The sequence below is a fragment of the Bos grunniens genome, chromosome 17, assembly GCF_055505025.1.
Source record: "Bos grunniens cultivar Pamir isolate PY7600 chromosome 17, Bosgru_T2T1.0, whole genome shotgun sequence".
Lineage (NCBI taxonomy): Eukaryota > Metazoa > Chordata > Mammalia > Artiodactyla > Bovidae > Bos > Bos grunniens.
The window spans coordinates 24,047,717-24,068,963 of NC_141181.1; the positions used below are offsets into that span (position 1 = coordinate 24,047,717).

The window sequence follows — 21,247 nt, forward strand, 5'->3', positions numbered from 1 at the left end:
TATACCTTTAGCTTAAAACATCCACAGTTTTGCTATTCGAGGAGACACTGCTTTAGGAAAGATCCCGCGTGTTCTCCTTACTTACTGCAAGTAATAAATCCTTCCTTCTCCAGCTCTTTGTCTTAGTTGTATGTTTTGACTTGACAGCCTTTGAGCCGCGAACCCTGTATTGGGGTAAAAACAATGCCACTGCCTCAAGGGGTTCGCTTTAAGGATGCACATGCACATGCGCAGCACCAGCACCGCGCTGCATTATGGGAACAAACACAGTGGCCTGCCAATCACTAAGGCAGCATTCTCTGAGGGGCCAGCATACCTGCAGTGGAAGGTGTTACAGCCATATGGGGCTGGCTTGGCCTGGGTGGGCCACCAGATTCATGGCGACATGGAAGGAGACAGCAAGGGCCGGCCGGCTGCTTCCCTGGGCAAGGGAGCCCTCCATCCTGTGAAAGCCAGACCAAGCGACTGGCCTAGATTGTCGGCCCAAACAGCAACAGGTGTGTACTCCTTGTTATCAGTTTATTTCTAAGTAAATCAAATATTATATGAACTCTGTTGCTCTGGGGAATATGTATTCACACTTGAATTCACGTGTGAGATTTGCTTGATTCCAGCATCTTGGTTTCTCAATTCTGTTCTTCAAATATAATCCAGCGGACCTCCTGACACTTTTTACGTTTTTAAGTTTTTTTTTTTTTTAATTGAAGAATAATTGTTTTACAATGTTGTGTTGATTTCTTCCCTACAACTATGTAAATCAGCCTTTAGTATAAATCCACTCCCTCTTGAGTCATTATCCCACCCTCCCCGCCATTCCACCCCTCTAGGTCGTTTCAGAGATCAAACTGAACTCCGTGTGCTATATGGCAGCTTCTCATTAGCTATCTACTTTACACATGAAATGGCAACCCACTCCAGTATCCTTGCCTGGAAAATCTCATGGACAGAGGAGCCTGGTGGGCTGCAATCCATGGGATCGCAAAGAGTCCTGCACGACTGAGCACTTACTTAGGCTCCCCTGGTGGCTAAGCTGTAAAGAATCCACCAATTATAATGCAGCAGACAGCAGGTTCCATCCCTGGATAAGGAAAATCCCCTGGAGTGGAAATAGCAACCCATTTTAGTATTCTTGACTTCCCTGATGGCTCAGGCGGTAAAGCGCCTGTCTACAATGTGGGATACCTGGGTTCACTCCCTGAGTCAGGAAGATCTCCTGAAGAAGGAAATGGCAACCAACTCCAGTATTCTTACCTGGAAAATCCCATGGACAAAGGAGCCTGGTAGGGTACAGTCCATGGAGTTGCAAAGAGTTGGACACGACTGAGTGACTTCACTTTTCTTTCTTTTAGTATTCTTGCTTGGGAAATCCCATGGACAGAGAAGCCATGGGCTATAGGGTCCATAGGATCACAAAGAGTCAGACACGACTGAAGCAACTGAGCATGTAGTGTGTATATTTCAGTGCTACTCTAGAGACACAGACATAGAGAATGGATTTGCAGCCACTTTTCAATGTAAGATTCTCAAAAGTTTCTTCAGATGCCTCTCTTCAGATCAGATCAGATCAGTCGCTCAGTCGTGTCCGACTCTTTGCGACCCCATGAATCACAGCAGGCCAGGCCTCCCTGTCCATCACCAACTCCCGGAGTCCACTCAGACTCACATCCATTGAGTCAGTGATGCCATCCAGCCATCTCTTACATTAAGCTATATTTTCTAAATGTGTAAGTTTTTATTTCATAGAGAGTATTTTAAAGGTTAGCAATGACTCCACACTTAATTGGATGAACAAATCTCTTCCCATCTCATAATTATACTGCTAAGGCAACTTATAGCTCTAAAAGAAATTTGGATTATATTCCACATTCACACAGTTTATCATGGAAGCCAGTTTGAATCTGAACTTCTTGCCTCAATGGGCCCTTTTCCAGTTAACATTATTAATGAACAACAACAGCGACAATACCACAAATATAGATAAACATAAGAAAGCATGCTACTTTTTTTAAAGATGATTCTTTAAGTGGAAACAGTTAAGTGGATGATAGATAGCTCTACGAGAAAAGTGCTCCACAGCTTATGACACTAGAAGAGACGCAGAAAACAGCATTAGTGTGGTTCAGTGAAGTAACCTTACCTGGCCCTCTTGACCACCGCAACCGGCTGCACGGGTCAGTGTCTCAGCACATCTCAGCACACCTAGAACCAGTATGATACAGATTCAGCATGCTTTTTATACAGGCATACCATTTATTAAAGTATTAAAATTTCCTACCCCTGTGGTAAATAACCAGTTTCCCAAATGGCTTTGAGTGTCCTCCCTACCACATAGGTGTCTCCCGTACAAAGCATCTCGATTTCCCTTCCGTACAGCAACAAGAAGTAAAGCCTAGGTAGGAGGATGCCTCCAGGGCCCTGTTTCCTTGCTGATCCTCTGCCTGTGACCCAGCATTGTGTCCACATGCACTGGCTAGACATAGCAGTCTTAGAGATTTTACTTTAACTGTTTTAATTTTTTTCTATAAACATTTAATTACTTATTTGCTTTGAATTTCGAGTAGATATTCCAAGATAATTAAATGCTCCTGGAAGTTGTTAGCTAACCACTGAGTTTCTCTTAATAATATAGTAATAAGTTATGAAGTATGATGGATGTGATTTTTTTAGTCAAGTATTATAATAAATTACTATGTGTGTGAGCATTGTTGGGAGGTACAGTATGGATTTTCAAATCACAGGCTATAGACCTGGACAGATACAAGTTTGAATATTACTTCTATACCAATCTAACTATGTGGGATGAAAAGTCTTCTAAACTTTCATTGCTTTACTTATGAAATTGAGGTTATATTCTTAAATGCCCCTTTCCTCATCCCCATGTTATGTCACCTAATGGATCCAACACCACAGAATTTATAGGTGACATCTGACCCTTTAAATTTGAATAGAATTTTACTGTACATTTTGTTTTCATTTTTGATTTAAGAATTTTTTAACATTTAAAATTCCTCTCAATAAAAGTATATTACTCTTAAATCTTTCTGGAAAAAATTTGGCTGACAGTGTTCTTTATTGAACATTTCAGGAGAAACTTTGTCATCTTAAAAAACAAAAAAAAAACCCTCAAAGCCCTAAGACTATGAGCTTGAAATATTTAGAAGACAAAGTATTTCATTCGTTCATTCTTCCTTAAATTAAATCTATTGTACTAAATAAAAACAGAAAAGTATGCATGTTGGATTAGTTGTGAATAGTGTCCTATTGTTACTTTTTTTCTGAATGCTTTTCATGAACGATTGTTCTAAATTGTTAAATAAATAAAACAACTGCTATTATATCCAGTGAGGAAAATAATAAATAGGTTGTTTTACATTGCTATGTCATCTATTTCTATCAGTACCAATAATAAAATATAATGCCAGTATATTCTGGGTTTTTTCAGTATATTTTTGGGAAAAAGCTGACATTCATGAAATGTCTCTTTTTATTTAAAATTATGTTAATATATATCACAGAAAAGGAAACCTTTTTTTAAACTAAGATGTTTTTGTTTAAATGTTATGGGGTCAAAAATGTCTTTCAATAAGGTATGATAAACATTTGGCATTTTCAGGGTATGAGCTGATAAATCTGCTTACACACTAGAAAAAACTTGTTTAAATTTTTAAAGCATGTCTTTAAACAATTAAAAATCACAAACAAGAAGACAAAAAGCAGAAAGCAGAGATGGCAACACAAACTACAAATGAGAAAAGATTAAATTTGTAGAGAATACATTAAAATGAAAGGGAGGAAAGGGATTTTAAAAATCATTTTAAAATGGACTTAAGTTTAATGTGGACTTAAAGTTTGGAGAAGGCAATGGCACCCCACTCCAGTACTCTTGCCTGGAAAACGCCATGGACGGAGGAGCCTGCTGGGCTGCGGTCCATGGGGCTGCTGAGAGTCGGACACGACTGAGCGTCTTCACTTTCACTTTTTACTTTCATGCATTGGAGAAGGAAATGGCAACCCACTCCAGTGTTCTTGCCTGGAGAATCCCAGGGACGGGGGAGCCTGGTGGGCTGCTGTCTATGGGGTCGCACAGGGTCAGACACGACTGAAGTGACTTAGCATAGCATAGCATAAAGTTTAATACAATTTTAAAATTAGCACTTTATTTATGTTAAATAGGAATTTAAAAAATTATCGACTGAAATGTGTTTTTTGTTTATTTTTTAATTGAAGGATTATTACTTTACAGAATGTTTTTGTTTTCTATCAAACATCAACATGAATCAGCGATAAGTATACATGTATTTCCTCCCTCTTATACCTCCCTCCCATCTCTCTTCCCATCTCATTCCTCTAGGTTGATACAGAGCCTCTGTTTGAGTTCCTGTGTCATATAGAAAATTCCCATTGGCTGTATATTTTACATGTGGTAATGTAAGTTTCCATGTTACTCTCTCCATACATCTCACTCTCTCCTTCCCTCTCCCCTATGTCTGTAAGTCTGTTCTCTATGTCAGTTTCTTCATTGCTGCCTTGCAAATAAATTCATCAGTACCATCTTTCTAGATTCCATATATATGTGTTAGTATACGGTATTTATCTTTCTCTTTCTGATTTACTTCACTCTGTATAATAGTCTCTGGGTTCATCCACCTCATTAGAACTGACTCACATGTCTTCCTTTTTATAGCTGAGTAATATTCCATTGTGTATGTGTGCCACAACTTCCTTATCCATTCATCTGTCGATGGACATCTAGATTGCTTCCCTGTCCTAGCAATTGTAAATATTGGCAAGAACAGCAAGACTATCCAATGGGGAAAAACTAGTATTTTCAGCTGATGTTGCTGGTACACTGGATTTATGTGTGTAAGAATGACATTGGACCTTTACTTTACCCACAAACCAAAAAAAAAGAAAAAGCTCAAAAGGAATCAAATACCTAAATATAATAACAAAGAGTAAAAGATTTTGAAGCACATTTATAGGAAAAAAATTACATGACTCAAAAAAAAAATTACATGACTCATGGTAAATTAGTGAATAGTAATTGAATATTCTGGTTACTGTTTTGTAGTAATTTATACAAATAAATAAAAAATAGTCTTTCTTTGATATTTTCATTACATTTTTAACATGATTTAGTTTTATGTTCATATTAAATGTTCTTATTCTAAAGAAATAAATATTGTAGTTTTACATAGTTGAATGTCATATGTTTTGTATGCATACTAAACTCACAGTAGATACTTTTCTTGGGTTTTTATGTGAAATAAATTATTTGGACACATAAATTTAAAGATAATTTAAAAACTGTAACTGTTGTGTCAATTATCTCATGAACATCTTTCCAATATTTGAAAGACTGGAAGAATGTGCTGCTAAGATGAAATAATATCTTTTTAAAAAAATATTATGTATTAAGGAACATCATCTAAAGGTCAATGACATGCAAATAATTTCACTTATTTCCTTTTAATTATTAGTATATGAGGGAGTTTTGCTTGTTTTCTACACAGTTGTGACCATCCTACATAAAGAATTACATCTTGTTTCCTTAAACCAGCATTTCTCTTTACATCAGCAACAATTTACTTATTAATTTATATTTCTTCCAGATTCCATTGTAAGGTTTTTCATACTAATATTGGCATGTTAAAATTCTTTTATGGTTAGCAAACAAAAATTAACGTGTTTAAGGCAATATAAAGAAAATCATTAGCTTAAGACCTTCAGAGTTAGGCACAAGAAATATTTTCTCTATCCTTTGTAGTGACAGCCTCATTCACAGGTTCTCCCATTGATTCATCAACTTTCCACAGGTGACTTGTAACTAAAATGGATGTCTGACTACCTAATGTGAAAAAATAACCCCAACTGCATCATAAACTTAAATATAAAACTAGGAAAAAAAATAAAGGAAAAATAAAAGGAACTTAAGAATCTAGGGGTAGATAAAGAATTCTTAGACTTGATATAAAAACTGTGATTCATAAAAAGAATAATTGTGATAAGTTGTGCTTCATCAAAATTAACTGATCTGCTCGGTTGAAGACCCTATATGAAATCACAAATTAGGCCCTGGGAGAAAATATTTGCAAACCACTTATCCAAAAAAAAGACTAGTATCTAGAAAATATACAATGCTCAACTCAATAGTAAAAAGAATGAAGGAAAGGAAGGAAGCAAGCAAGAAAAATGAAAGAGGAATCCAAACAGAAGATAGGCAGAAGACATTTCACTAAAAAGAATATAAATGGTAAATAACCACAAGAACAGATGAATAAGGTCATAACCTAACAGGGAAACATAAACTAAAATTTCAGTAAAATAACACTGCTGCTGCTGCTAAGTCACTTCAGTCGTGTCCGACTCTGTGCGACTCTATAGACGGCAGCCCACCAGGCTCCACCGTCCCTGGGATTCTCCAGGCAAGAACACTGGAGTGGGTTGCCATTTCCTTCTCCGATGCAGGAAAGTGAAAAGTGAAAGTGAAGTCGCTCTGTCGTGTCCGACTGTGTGCGACCCCATAGACAGCAGCCTACCAGGCTCCGCCGTCCCTGGGATTCTCTAGGCAAGAACACTGGAGTGGGTTGCCATTTCCTAGATACCTTTATAGAAAGGCTAAGATATAAAATAGTGCACTACTAAATGCTGTTAAGGTGCAAAGAATATTGATTATTCACACATTGCTGGTATAAATGTGAAATGATATAGCCACTCTGAAAAACAGTTTGGCAGTTTCTTAATCAAACTATGTTACTACCATAAAAAATCAGCAATTGTACTTTTCAGCATAATGCCAGAGAAATAAAAAAATTATGTTCATCCAGAAGCTTGCATTTGAATATATATAGTAGCCTTAGTTTATTTTTAAATTTTTATTGGAATATATTTAATTTACAATGTTGTGTTGTTTCTACTGTATAGCAAAGTGAATCAGATATACATCACTCTTTTTTAAATCCTTTCCCATGGAAGTCATTACTGAGTATTGTAAAATTCACTGTGCTATACAGTCAGTACTTACTAGTTATACATTTTATATATAGTAGTGTATATATGTCAAAACAGCCATAGAGTAGAACCACCTCAGATGTCCTTTAATGGATGAATATATAACACAAACTATGGTACATCTATAATATGGAATACTATTCACCAATAAAAATGAATGGACTACTGATATGTACAGCAACTTGAGTGAATCTTCACAGAATTATGCTGTGGAAAGACCAATCTAAAAGGTTATAAACTTTATGATTCAATTTATGTAATTCTTAGGTTGACAAAATTACAGAAATGGAGAGCATTTTAGTTAATGGTTGCCAGGGGTCAGGATTGGTGTCAGAGAGCTTGGATAAGAGGGAAGTTGGTGTGTTATAATAGGATGTCAAAAAGCTTTGTAAAATGGAACTGATTAATAATTTAACTCTGTCAATGTCAATTTCTTGGTTGTGATATGGTCTTTTTGTAAGATATTGGGGGAAATTAGATAAAAGGGATGCAGTGTTATGAACTGAATGTTTGTGTCCACCCCCTCAAATTTGTATGTTGAAACTCTAACTCCCATGTGATGGTATTAGGAGGTTAAGCTTTGGGGAGGTAATAGAATTAGGTCATGGGGGTGGGGCCGTACTGAATGGGGTTAGTGCTGTGTAAGAGTCACAAGAGAGCTTGCTTCCTGTCTCTGCGCTTTGTCACATGAGGATAAAACCAGAAGGTGGCAGTCTGTAACCTGATAGAGGAGTCTCACCAGAACTCAACTGTGCTGCCACTGTAATCTTGAGCTTCAGCTTTTAGAATTGTGACAAATAAATTTCTTTTGTTTATAAGCACCCAGCATATGATACTTTGTTATTGCTAAGACACACGGGATCTATTATTTCTTATATATGCATATGAACCTACAATTATCTTATTAAAATTTTAATTAAAAATGTCTCTCTATCAGACCTCATATCTTTTAACTATAACGGCATTCAGTCCTGTCTAGTGGAAAAGGAAAATGACTTTTCCTTCTTTTGAAGCCCTAGTAATTATCTTTCAGAGCTATATTGGCTCTAGATGGCTTCTTAGTTAATTTGTGAGCTAATTACTGGTTCAAGAAGAATGGAATATGCTGATTAGTTTAAGCTGATGAAGGTCCACTCCTTGAGAGGGGGGCCTATTCCTTATAAACCATGATGGTAAAAAGGGAAAAATGTTTTCAGGAGAATACATTTTGAAAGTAAACACAAATAGCAAATGACTAGTGCTGCCCTAATGCATTTACCTGATATCCTATATTTAAACTTGTAGAATAGTGTTACTATAAATACTATTATGTACCTATATTTTCTACTCTTGGGATTACATATTTTAGATAGGGTTCTAGAATTAATAATATTGTGCCAAATATTGCACATTCCATGAATTTTGATTGACTCATTTTTTTCAATAATCAAGTATAGTTGTACTTCAGATACCCAAATGAAGAAACTTCATTTGGAAAAAACAACTGCCTGTCTGCAGTGCAGTGCTGTAATTGGGTAATTATAAGTTGCTCTGGAAACTAGCCAGATGTTTGGCTATCTATCAGTAATGATAGAGTGATTGCTGTCAAAACTGAGTCCATGTCTAGGATGCTTGGAGGTCAGTCACATGAAAGGAAGCATGTTTTGCGAAGAGAATACCTAGGCCAAGGTTAAGAGGTAAGTGAGAACATGGGCAGATGGAAGGTTCTGGAACTATAGAAAGGGAGATGGGTTGAAGGACAGGGAAAAGGGAAAATGAAGTTGGATAAGTAATTGAACAGCAACATAAAAGTGAATGAAGTGTCTGGAAAACATATTAATCAATTTGACTTTAAGTAAGGGCAAAGAGATGGCTATAACAATAGTTTTAAATAGAGGAGTGACATGATCAAAATTGCTTTGTGGCTGAAAGAAGAGAATGCATTAAGGGAAATAAGACTGGGGCCTGAAGGACAAAATAGAAGGTAATGGTGGGAATTCAGGTACCTATGATGTTAAAACTAAACTGAAGTGGCAGCTGTGGGCGTTGGAGAAGAGTAGAGATTAGAGAGAATGGCAGAATGAATTCTATTTAACTACTGCCCAGTATTCTTGCCTGGAGAATCCCATGGACAGAGGAACCTCGCGGGCTACAGTCCATGGGGTCGCAAGAGTCGGACATGACTGAGTGACTTTCACTTTCACTACTACTACTGTTTAAAGGGGAGACCTAAGGGTAAGGAATAAAAAAGGATTCTTAAATTTTTAAAATTCTTTCAAAACAATGTTGTCCTTTAGTTATCATCATTCAAGATTTTATTGTAAAAAGTGTTTAAAAATGGCAATCTCATTGTTGGCTTAATTTGCATTTCCTTATTTTGACATTGATAGAACATCAGAGAACATAAAATACTTTCCAATACGTTTGTCAGTTTTTTCTATTTTTTTTAATATAACACAAAATACACTTCCTGCTTATTAGTGAATGTCTGAAATGGGAAAATGTTATATAATCATGTATTGTTGAAGATATTTTCTCTTAAATATGCTTATGACTATTTTCTCAATACTATTACTTGTCTTACAAATTTATATTTTCATTTTGATCTTATTTTCCTTAGATAATAAAATTAATCTTTTGTTTCAGATATTTTTGATTATGTCACACCAAAGAAAATCCTATAAGGCTTAATTTGTATTAACTCTTTAATTTACACAATCAGAAATTATTTAATTAGCATCCATTGTGTGACGGGAACTGTGCTAGGCCTTTGGAAAGACTTTCTCTACTCCTAAATAAGAACTCTTATGCACAAAGTAGTCCATCATTCCACTGTCATAGCAATATTAATGATCCTTTCATTTTGACATTAGTCTGTTTAATTAAAATAATCACCTTACTTTTCTACCCACTGCTTTGGGGAAATAGAAAGCTGGTGATAAAGTAGCTTTTACTCGCTCAATAACTATAGTAGAATTGTAGTTTGTATCTGAAGCTCTGTGTTTATTTCAGTCTTTTCAATTGTTTTCAGTGTTCATGACCAAAATTTCCCCATCATAATGACTGCTCTCAGTAACATCAAATTTTAATTTATCTTCCAATGAAATATAAAAAAAAAACTTACAATGAGACTTGTATACTTGATCTGTTTTTTTTTTTTTTTTTTTGCTTTTCTAAATATTTGAAAAACTAATTTTTGTTAAAAGTGTTGGTTGAAAAATGCTAAACTCAAATTTCTGTGGATGCTGCTCTAATTTGGTAGCTCTAATTGTTTAGTTGCAATATTGACAATTACCAAAGAAAGACTAACTTAAATAAATAAACAAAGAATTTTTATAAAGGAGAGTAGTATTGCCAAATTCAGACTCAAATTGAAGAAAGTGGGGAAAACCACTAGGTATGACCTAAATCAAATCCCTTCTGATTATACAGTGGAACTGAGAAATAGATTTAAGGAACTAGATCTGATAGACAGAATTCCTGATGAACTATGGATGGAGGTTTGTGACATTGTACAGGAGACAGGGATCAGGGCCATCCCCATGAAAAAGAAATGCAAAAAAGCAAAATGGCTGTCTGGGAAGGCCTTACAAATAGCTGTGAAAAGAAGAGAAGTGAAAAGCAAAGGAGAAAAGGAAAGATATTCCCATCTGAATGCAGAGTTCCAAAGAATAGCAAGGAGAGATAAGAAAGCCTTCCTTAGCAATCAATGCAAAGAAATAGAGGAAAACAACAGAATGGGAAAGACTAGAGATCTCTTCAAGAAAATTAGAGATACCAAGGGAACATTTCATGTAAAGATGGGCTCGATAAAGAACAGAAATGGCATGGACCTAACAGAAACAGAAGATATTAAGAAGAGGTGGCAAGAATACACAGAAGAACTGTACAAAAAAGAGCTTCATGACCCAGATAATCACAATGGTATGATCACTCAGCTAGAGCCAGACATCCTGGAATGTGAAGTCAAGTGGGCCTTTGAAAGCATCACTAGGAACAAAGGTAGTGGAGGTGATGGAATTCCAGTTGAGCTATTTCAAATCCTGAAAGATGATTCTGTGGAAGCGCTACACTCAATATGCCAGCCAATTTGGAAAACTCAGCAGGGGCCACAGGACTGGAAAAGGTCAGTTTTCATTCCAGTCCCAAAGAAAGGCAATGCCAAAGAATGCTCAAACTACCGCACAATTGCACTCATCTCACACACTAGTAAAGTAATGCTCAAAATTCTCCAAGCCAGGCTTCAGCAATATGTGAACTTCCAGATGTTCAAGCTGGTTTTAGAAAAGGCAGAGGAACCAGAGATAAAATTGCCAACATCTGCTGGGTCATCGAAAAAGCAAGAGAGTTCCAGAAAAACATCTATTTCTGCTTTATGGACTATGCCAAAGCCTTTAACTGTGTGGATGACAATAAACTGTGGAAAATTCTGAAAGAGATGGGAATACCAGACCACCTGACCTGCCTCTTGAGAAACCTGTATGCAGGTCAGGAAGCAACAGTTAGAACTGGACTGGTTCCAAATAGGAAAAGGAGTACGTCATCCTCAGCAGTCCATGGTGTCTCCAAGAGTCGAACATGACTGAGCGACTTCACTTTCACTTTTCACTTTCATGCATTGGAGAAGGAAATGGGAACCCATGCCAGTGTTCTTGCCTGGAGATTCCCAGGGTCAGGGAAGCCTGGTGGGCTGCCATCTGTGGGGGTCTTACAGAGTCGGACATGACTGAAGCAACTTAGCAGCAGCAGCAGCATTAGGTGTAAGAGTAAGAAGTACCAAAATCACCTTCTACCCCTTTTTTTTTCTGGATTCATCTGTTCAAAGACTTAGCATTGTGGCTAAAGTAAGGAGAGCAACATATATTGTCATGAGTATAGGTTATATATATGATAATTGTGCAGAAAAACCAACTTCATGGGATGTTGTCTCTCTTGGAGCTAGAGCTGAATCTACATTATTTTTTAAAAATCAATTACTTCTATCATTGGGGCAGCAAAATTAATGGTTGTCAATGCATTGTTTCTTTTACTTCAGGGAAAATTCTTAATTGGAGGCAGTGCATGTTGAATAGTATGTTAATTTATGAGGCATTTAGGTAATCCAAGGTTAGTGGTCCCTGACCAAGCACAATTAGTTTTTTTTTTTTTTTTTTTATGATTAAAATTTTTTTTAAATTTTATTTTATTTTTAAACTTTAAAAATTGTATTAGTTTTGCCAAATATAAAAATGAATACGCCACAGGTATACATGTGTTCCCCATCCTGAACCCTCCTCCCTCCTCCCTCCCCATACCATCCCTCTGGGTCGTCCCAGTGCACTAGCCCCAAGCATCTAGTATCGTGCATCGAACCTGGACTGGCAACTCGTTTCATACATGATATTATCCATGTTTCAATGCTATTCTCCCAAATCTTACCACCCTCTCCCTCTGCAACAGAGTCCATAAGACTGTTCTATACATCAGTGTCTCTTTTGCTGTCTCGTACACAGGGTTATTGTTACCATCTTTCTAAATTCCGTATATATGTGTTAGTATACTGTATTGGTGTTTTTCTTTCTGACTTACTTCACTCTGTATAATAGGCTCCAGTTTCATTCACCTCATTAGAACTGATTCAAATGTATTCTTTTTAATGGCTGAGTAATACTCCATTGTGTGTATGTACCACAGCTTTCTTATCCATTCATCTGCTGATGGGCATCTAGGTTGCTTCCATGTCCTGGCTATTATAAACAGTGCTGCGATGAACATTGGGGTACACGTGATCTTTCCCTTCTGCTTTCTTCAGTGTGTATGCCCAGCAGTGGGATTGCTGGATCATAAGGCAGTTCTATTTCCAGTTTTTTAAGGAATCTCCACACTGTTCTCCATAGTGGCTGTACTAGTTTGCATTCCCACCAACAGTGTAAGAGGGTTCCCTTTTCTCCACACCCTCTCCAGCATTTATTGCTTGTAGACTTTTGGATCGCAGCCATATGATTATCTCAATAGATGCAGAGAAAGCCTTTGACAAAATTTAACATCCATTTATGATAAAAACTCTCCAGAAGCAGGAATAGAAGGAACATAACTCAACATAATAAAAGCTATATATGACAAACCCACAGCAAACATTATCCTCAATGGTGAAAAATTGAAAGCATTCCCTCTATAGTCAGAAACAAGACAAGGGTGCCCACTTTCACCATTACTATTCAACATAGTTTTGGAAGTTTTGGCCACAGCAATCAGAGCAGAAAAAGAAATAAAAGGAATCCAAATTGGAAAAGAAGAAGTAAAACTCTCACTGTTTGCAGGTGACATGATCCTCTACACAGAAAACCCTAAAGACTCCACCAGAAAATTACTAGAACTAATCAATGATTATAGTAAAGTTGCAGGATATAAAATCAACACACAGAAATCCCTTGCATTCCTATACACTAATAATGAGAAAAAAGAAAGAGAAATTAAGGAAACAATTCCATTCACCATTGCAATGGAAAGAATAAAATACTTAGGAATATATCTACCTAAAGAAACTAAAGACCTATATATAGAAAACTATAAAACACTGGTGAAAGAAATCAAAGAGGACAACTAATAGATGGAGAAATATACCATGTTCATGGATTGGAAGAATCAATATAGTGAAAATGAGTATACTACCCAAAGCAATTTATAGATTCAATGCAATCCCTATTAAGCTACTAACAGTATTCTTCACAGAGCTAGAACAAATAATTTCACAATTTGTATGGAAATACAAAAAACTTAGAATAGCCAAAGCTATCTTGAAAAAGAAGAATGGAACTGGAGGAATCAACCTACCTGACTTCAGGCTCTACTACAAAGCCACAGTTATCAAGACAGTATGGTACTGGCACAAAGACAGAAATATAGATCAATGGAACAAAATAGAAAGCCCAGAGATAAATCCATGCACATATGGACACCTTATCTTTGACAAAGGAGGCAAGAATATACAATGGATTAAAGACAATCTCTTTAACAAGTGGTGCTGGGAAATCTGGTCAACCACTTGTAAAAGAATGAAACTAGAACACTTTCTAACACCATACACAAAAATAAACTCAAAATGGATTAAAAGTCTAAACATAAGACTGGAAACTATAAAACTCCTAGAGGAGAACATAGGCAAAACACTCTCTGACATACATCACAGCAGGATCCTCTATGACCCACCTCCCAGAATATTGGAAATAAAAGCAAAAATAAACAAATGGGACCTAATTAAAAGCTTCTGCACATCAAAGGAAACTATTAGCAAGGTTAAAAGGCAGCCTTCAGAATGGGAGAAAATAATAGCAAATGAAGCAACTGACAAACAACTAATCTCAAAAATATACGAGCAACTCCTCCAGCCCAACTCCAGAAAAATAAATGACCCAATCAAAAAATGGGCCAAAGAGCTAAATAGACATTTTTCCAAAGAAGACATACAGATGGCTAACAAACACATGAAAAGATGATCAACATCACTCATTATCAGAGAAATGCAAATCAAAACCACTACGAAGTACAATTAGTCTTAAAAGAAAATCCACATCTTGAATAAATTTCTGTCTGTTAAAGAAAATTCTTTACCATATTCCTCACCCAGGGAAAAATTCTAATGTAAATATCTTGAAGCCACCTTGTTGCTGGCTAGCTGTATTGAGGAATAATAATTATATATTTTTGTTGGAAATTGCACATTTATATGGACAGAGGAGCCTGGTAGGCTACAGTCCATGAGGTTGCGAAGAGTCGGACACAACTGAGCAACTTCATTTTCACTTTTCACTTTCATGCATTGGAGAAGAAAATAGCAACCCACTCCAGTGTTCTTGCCTGGAGAATCCCAGGGACGGGGAAGCCTGGTGGGCTGCCATTCATTGGGTTGCACAGAGTTGGACACGACTGAAGCGACTTAGCAGCAACAGCACATTTACAACTATCTGTTGCTTGATCACCTTGAGGAGAGGAAAACTATATTTTTAAAGTTCCTCTCTGCCATCATGTACAGTTTGATTGTGAATTCATTATGCAAGTTGTGGGCTACCTGGGAAAACATTTAGCTGACATCTAAGAATTCTATTATCTTATATGCCTGATTATTAGTGTATCTTTTCTACATTGGGGAGAAAATATTTTCATGTTCTGGGCCAATTCCCAGAGTTCCAACTACAGGAACTATAGGTTTCTTGAAAAAAAAATTCTCAGGATAAGTTATTTATTTAAATTATTTGACTTTTTATTTAATAATAACATACATTTAGGATACTACAGACCATCTGGGCACAGCTCAATGCATTTTCACAAATTGGACACATCTGCACAGACAGTAATGAGATCAAGAAATAAAATATTACACATATTTTAGAAGACACCCAGTATGCTTTCTTCTAGTCTCTATAAACACAAGAGTAATAACCCATCTGATTCCTGTTGCCATAGATTGATTTTGCATGGTTTTGAACCTTATATAAATTTAATCAAATAACAGCTTCCCTTTCATGCCGGACTTGTTTAATTCAACAGTATCTTTGTGATATTCCTCCATATTATATTCAGTGACCCATTATTTAAACATTTTCTCTTCAAGTTTTCCAGCTAAACCATTATCTCGGAATCAACATGGATTTTTACCATTGGCATGACTTCATCTAGACCTAGTGAATATAGAGTTCAGAGTTCTGCCTCTTATAAGAAGTTCCCTTCTCCATTCATGGTCACAGCCACTCCCAAGAGTGATAGTTTCCTGACTGTAGATAGTGCTGGTGTATGTAATATAAACACACAACATTATGTATTATATTTGCAAGTTTTCATTCTTCATTGTCTGGTTATTGATAATCAGACAATGAAGTTTGAGGGAGGAAAGATATTCTAACAGAATATGGTACCATGAAAGTGCAAGAAACCTATTTACATTACTCACTTGCTCCTTTGGGTCATGTGGACTGTTTTGTATATATTGCTACCATATAATATTGGAGTACCTGGGCATGCCTAAGTTTACAGTTAGGCAGATCAAAAAACACTGAGAACACCATATAAACTTATATCCACAGGTTACTTATTATCCCAAGTACACATACTAAGTTCTTCTGATAGGTCAAAGTATTATTTTTGCTTTCATTTTGTTTCTAAATATCCCTTATTAAATTAAAAATATTCTTATTAAAGAGATATTTTAAAAATAAAAGCCTCAGGATTACTTGCCATGATTCTTTCTTTAAGAGAAATATAGTTGACTTATAGCATCTTAGTTTCAGGTATCGGAGAGGGCAATGGCACCCCACTCCAGTACTCTTGCCTGGAAAATCCCATGGACAGAGCAGCCTGGGGTGCTGCAGTCCATGGGGTCGCTAGGAGTCAGACACGACTGAACGACTTCACTTTCACTTTTCACTTTCCTGCATTGGAGAAGGAAATGGCAACCCACTCCAGTGTTCTTGCCTGGAGAATCCTAGGGACGGGGGAGCCTGGTGGGCTGCCGTCTATGGGGTCGTACAAAGTCGGACACGACTGAAGTGACTTAGCAGCAGCAGCAGCAGTTTCAGGTATACAACATGGCACCTGAAAATTTGTATAGCTTTTACTCCATTTGAAATCACCACAAAATAATGGCTATATTTCTTTGTGCTTTACAATACATCATGTAGCCTATCCATTTTATATATACAAGTTTGTAGTTCTCAGTCCTCTACCCTTTCTCTACCCACTGGAAACCACCGATCTGTTTTTGTTTTTGTTTTTTTTTTTTATATATATACCTGTGAGTCTGTTTCTCTTTTACTATATTCATTCATTTCATTTTTTAGATTCGACACATAAGTGTTAACAGCATTTTTCTTTCTCTGTCTGACTTATTCACCATAACATCTAGGTCCATCTGTCTTGTTGCAAATGGCAGAATTTCATTTTTTCTGATTGAGTAATATTCCATTGTATATATCACCACAACTTTATCCATTCATCTGTTGGTGGACACTTCAGTTGCTTCCATATCTTTGGAGTCTTATAAAGAAGTCTTATAAATAAGACTACTGTGAACATTGAGATGCAGTTATCTTTTTCAGTTAGTGTTTTTGTTTTCTTCAGACATAGGCTCCAAACTAGAATTGCTAGATCATAAGATAATTTTATTTTTAGTATTTGAGGAAACTCTGTACTGTTTTCTATATTGGCTGAAACAATTTACATTCCTACCAACAGTGTACAAGGCTTTCTTTTTCTCCACAACCTTGCCAAAACTTATTTGTAGACATTTTAATGATAGCCATTTTGACAGGTATGAGGTGATACCTCATTATGGTTTTGATTTCCATTTCTCTGAAAATTTAGCGATGTTGAGCATCTCTTCTCATGTCTATTGGCCATCTGTATATCCTTTTTGAAAAAAGACTATTCAGGTCTTCACCCATTTTTAAATTGGGTTGTTTGTTTGTTTTTTGCTGTTGAGTTGTATGAGCTGCTCATGTATCTTGGGTATTAACCCCTTATCAGTCATATCATTTGCAAATATTTTCTCCTATTCAGTAGACAGGCTTTTTGTTTTATTGATGGTTACCTTTGCTGTGCAAAAGCTTTTAATCTTAATGATGTACCATTTGTTTATTTTTGCTTTCTTTTTTCTTTTGCCTTAGGAGACAGGTCTAAAAATATTGCTGCAATTTATGTCAGAGCAGTCCACCCATGTGCCAGGAGGTCTATGATTGTGATTTTAGCTCTTTAATCCATCTTGAGTTTATTTTTGTATATAGTGTAAGAACATGTTTTAATTTCATTTTACATGTAGCTGTCCAATATTCCCACTTTAGCACTTACTGAAGAGATTGGCTTTTCCCCTTTGTTTATAATTTCCTCCTTTGTCATAGATTAATTGACTGTAAGTATTTTGATTTATTTCTGGGTTCTCTATTCTGTTCTGTTCATCTGTGTGTCTGTTTTTGTGCCAAGATAATGCTGTTTTGACTATTGTAGCATTTGACTAAATACTGTATTTAGACTCTTGTAGCTTTATGTGAAGTTGCTCAGTCGTGTCCAACCCTCAGCGACCCCATGGACCGCAGCCTACCAGGCTCCTCCATCCATGGGATTTTCCAGGTGACAGTACTGGAGTGGGGTGCCATTGCTAGCTTTATAGTATAGTCTGAAGTCAGAGAGCATATTACCTCCATCTTTGTTATTTTTTCACAAGATTACTTTGGCAATTCAAGGTCATTTGTGATTCCATATAAGTTTTAGGTTTATATGTTCTAGTTCTATGAAAAATGTCTAAGATATTTTGATAAGAATTGCATTAATCTGTAAATTGTTTTGGATAATATGATCATTTTAATGATATAATTTCCAATCTATGAGTATATAATACCTTCCCATTTATTTTTATCATCCTCAGCTTCCTTAATCAGTGCTTTTTAGTTTTCAGTGCATAGTTTTCAGTTTTTGATGAAGTTTATTCCTAGGTATTTTATTTTTTTGTTTGGATTTTAAATAGGATTGTTTTCTTGCTTTTTCTTTCTAATAGTTAATTATTAGTGTATAGAAAAGCAACAGATTTCTGTATGCTAATTTTGTATCCTGAAAATTTACTGAATTCATTGATGAGCTCAATTTTTTTGGTAGCATCTTCAGGATTTCCTATGTATCTTATATATCTTCTGCAAACAGTGACAGTTTTATGTTTTCCTTTTCAATTTTGATTTCATTTATTTTTATTTTTCTTATCTCATTGCTGTAGCTAGAACTTCTAATACTATATTAAATAAAATTGTGAAATTCGGGATCCTTGTCTTGTTCTTGACCTTAGAGGAAGTGCTTTCAGCTTTTCACCACTGAGTATGTCATTAGCTGTGAGCTTGTCATATATGGCCTTTATTAGGTTGAGATGTGTTCCCTTTGTGACCACTTACAGTGGCGTTTTCATCATAAATGAATATTGAATTTTGTCAAAAGCCTTTTTTTTGCATCTTTTGAGGTGATCATGTGGTTTTTATTCTTCAAAATGTTAATATGATGTTTCACATTGATTGACTTGTGCTTTCTATTCTTCTACATTCAAGTGGTTGTTTTCTTCAATTCTGATTGGTTCATTTTTCTGTTTTTAGTTCTTTTTTTCTTAATTCCTGCTTTGTTCACCTACTCTTTTCCCTAATTTCTAATTATTTAGATTTCTAAATATTTAATATTTAGATTTCTAAATATTTAAATTTCTATTTATTCTAATTTTCCCTAATTTCCCTAATTTCTAATGCTTTGAACACATTACTTAGCAAATTTTCACTTCTGTTTCATTAGTTGTTTCAGGACTTTTTCTTATTCTTTCAATTGAAGCAAATTAGTCTGTCTTCCTATTTCCCTTAACTTTCTCTGTCCCTATGAAATCAGGTGGAACAGTTACCTATCCTAGTCTTGAAGTGGTGTCCTTGGGTGGGAGCATCCCTATATAATCTATATTTGCTCAAAGACTTTGATCGGGATTCTTATGCTTAGGAGTCACATCTTCCCCCACTATGTGCTGGCCGCTATCACCTTGGCAAGAGGTGGGGCTGGAGGTGGGGGGTCTAGAGCCAGATCCAGGTGTGAGTCATGGCTTCTCCTCTGCTCTTTGACCAACACCACCCTACTGGGAGTATATCCCAAGTTGCTGGTGCAGAAGACTTGAGGGTTGGGTCTGAGTTGACTTTTGCTCTAAGAGTGTGATCTCCTGGCTCCCATTACTAAAACCCTCACACCCAGAGGATAAGAGCCCTGGTGCAAGAGGGGCTGGATTGGACACTCTGTGTATCAGGATGTAGGCTTTGGAAGTCCCAGCCCTAGTCAGGGTGTTGGACCACTCTAGATGTGCTGTTTCTGTAGGTGCCAGTAATGGCTGACCACACCCCTTTCAGATATGCTTCCAGATCTGAGTTGGCTCTGTCCATAACAACAGAGCCTTCCTACTGGCTGTGGCAGTCCTAACCCTAGTGTCACAGAGCAAGTGGAGACAGAGTGGGCACGCCAGGGTGATCTCTACAAACTAGACAGAGTCCTGTGCAGTTTCAGTCTACTTCCTTTAAGGAGTGAGCAAGTGTGTGCATGCTCTTCATGAGTGGAGTCTAGGTTTCTTACTACCCCCAGGTTAATTCCACTGGTTTTCAGATCAGGTATGGGTTCTCAACTTCTCAGTGCTGGACTAGACAACTGGGGCAGTGCTATACAGTAGGTACTTGTTGGTTTTCTACTGTATAATAGTAATGTGTCTATATAAATGCATTTTTTATGTGTTCATGGGGGAGGTGAGCTCCAAGTCCTCCTACTTCACCATATTGATCTCTTCTACTTGCTATTATACTCTTATCAGTGTGTTCCTCATGGTATTGATCTGCCATCAACATTTTCAGCTGTTTCTGTGGACGGAAATTGTAAGTGTGAGATATCACTGTCATTCTGTGGCAAAAGTGTGAGCATAACCTAATCAGATGAGACATTTAAAAGTAGTTTTCTCTGGCTGAATACAGGGAAACAGTCTGAGAGATGTTTTCCTTATAGCCTTAAGGAAAGCAGTAGCCAGGTTGTGAACTGCTGATGGGGGCCATGTGGCAAAGAAGTACAGGTGGCCTATAGGATCTATTAACAGTAATATCTAGCAAAAAAAAACAGAAACATCAATTATATATAAGGAGATGATTTCTTCTGAAAACTGGTGAGTTTAGAAGAGGACCCTGAGGTTCTGATGAAAATGACATACTCTCTAGACACCTTCCTTTCACCCTGATAAGATTTCAAGCAGAAGACCCAGAAAAGCCATTCCCAGACTTCTGACCCATGGAAATGGTTACATCCTATATGTGTGTTGTTTTAAGCTTCTGGGTTTGTAGTAATTTGTCACACAGCATCAGAAAAGTAGTACACATCACTAGACCACTGAGAGTACTTACATTTTCAAGAAATATATCTTCCTTTTTCCCTCATGTGTGTATTTGTCAAGGCATGAAGAGAGTTTGCTAACCATGCTTCCACTATTAGTTATCACAGTGAGTAAGTGTCTAGCTTGGTTTCAGACTATCTGAGGCTAAATCCCACTCAGCTCCTCCTTAGCTGTGACTGGGGGCAAATTAAGAGTGCTGTGACTCTCCTGTATTATAAAATGAAAAATATAATCATAGCTCTTTTATAAGATTTATGCTGAGAATTGGCAGTAGTAAACAATTTGTATTAATTGGTGTCACTGTTAAAGCTTTAGATTCTGTCAACATGATATTAACAATATAGTAGAATAGTA

General features: G+C 36.5%; 1 protein-coding gene across 1 annotated transcript in view; it reads left to right on the forward strand.

Annotated features, from left to right (window-relative positions):
- Positions 1-214: 214 nt before the first annotated feature.
- The window catches only part of LOC147355118 (uncharacterized), a 103,790-nt gene continuing 82,757 nt past the window's right edge, over positions 215-21,247 (forward strand). Inside the window, exon 1 of the mRNA XM_086349364.1 lies at positions 215-497. Coding sequence (XP_086205490.1) covers positions 215-497 — 283 coding nt within the window. The remainder of the gene's footprint in view (positions 498-21,247) is intronic.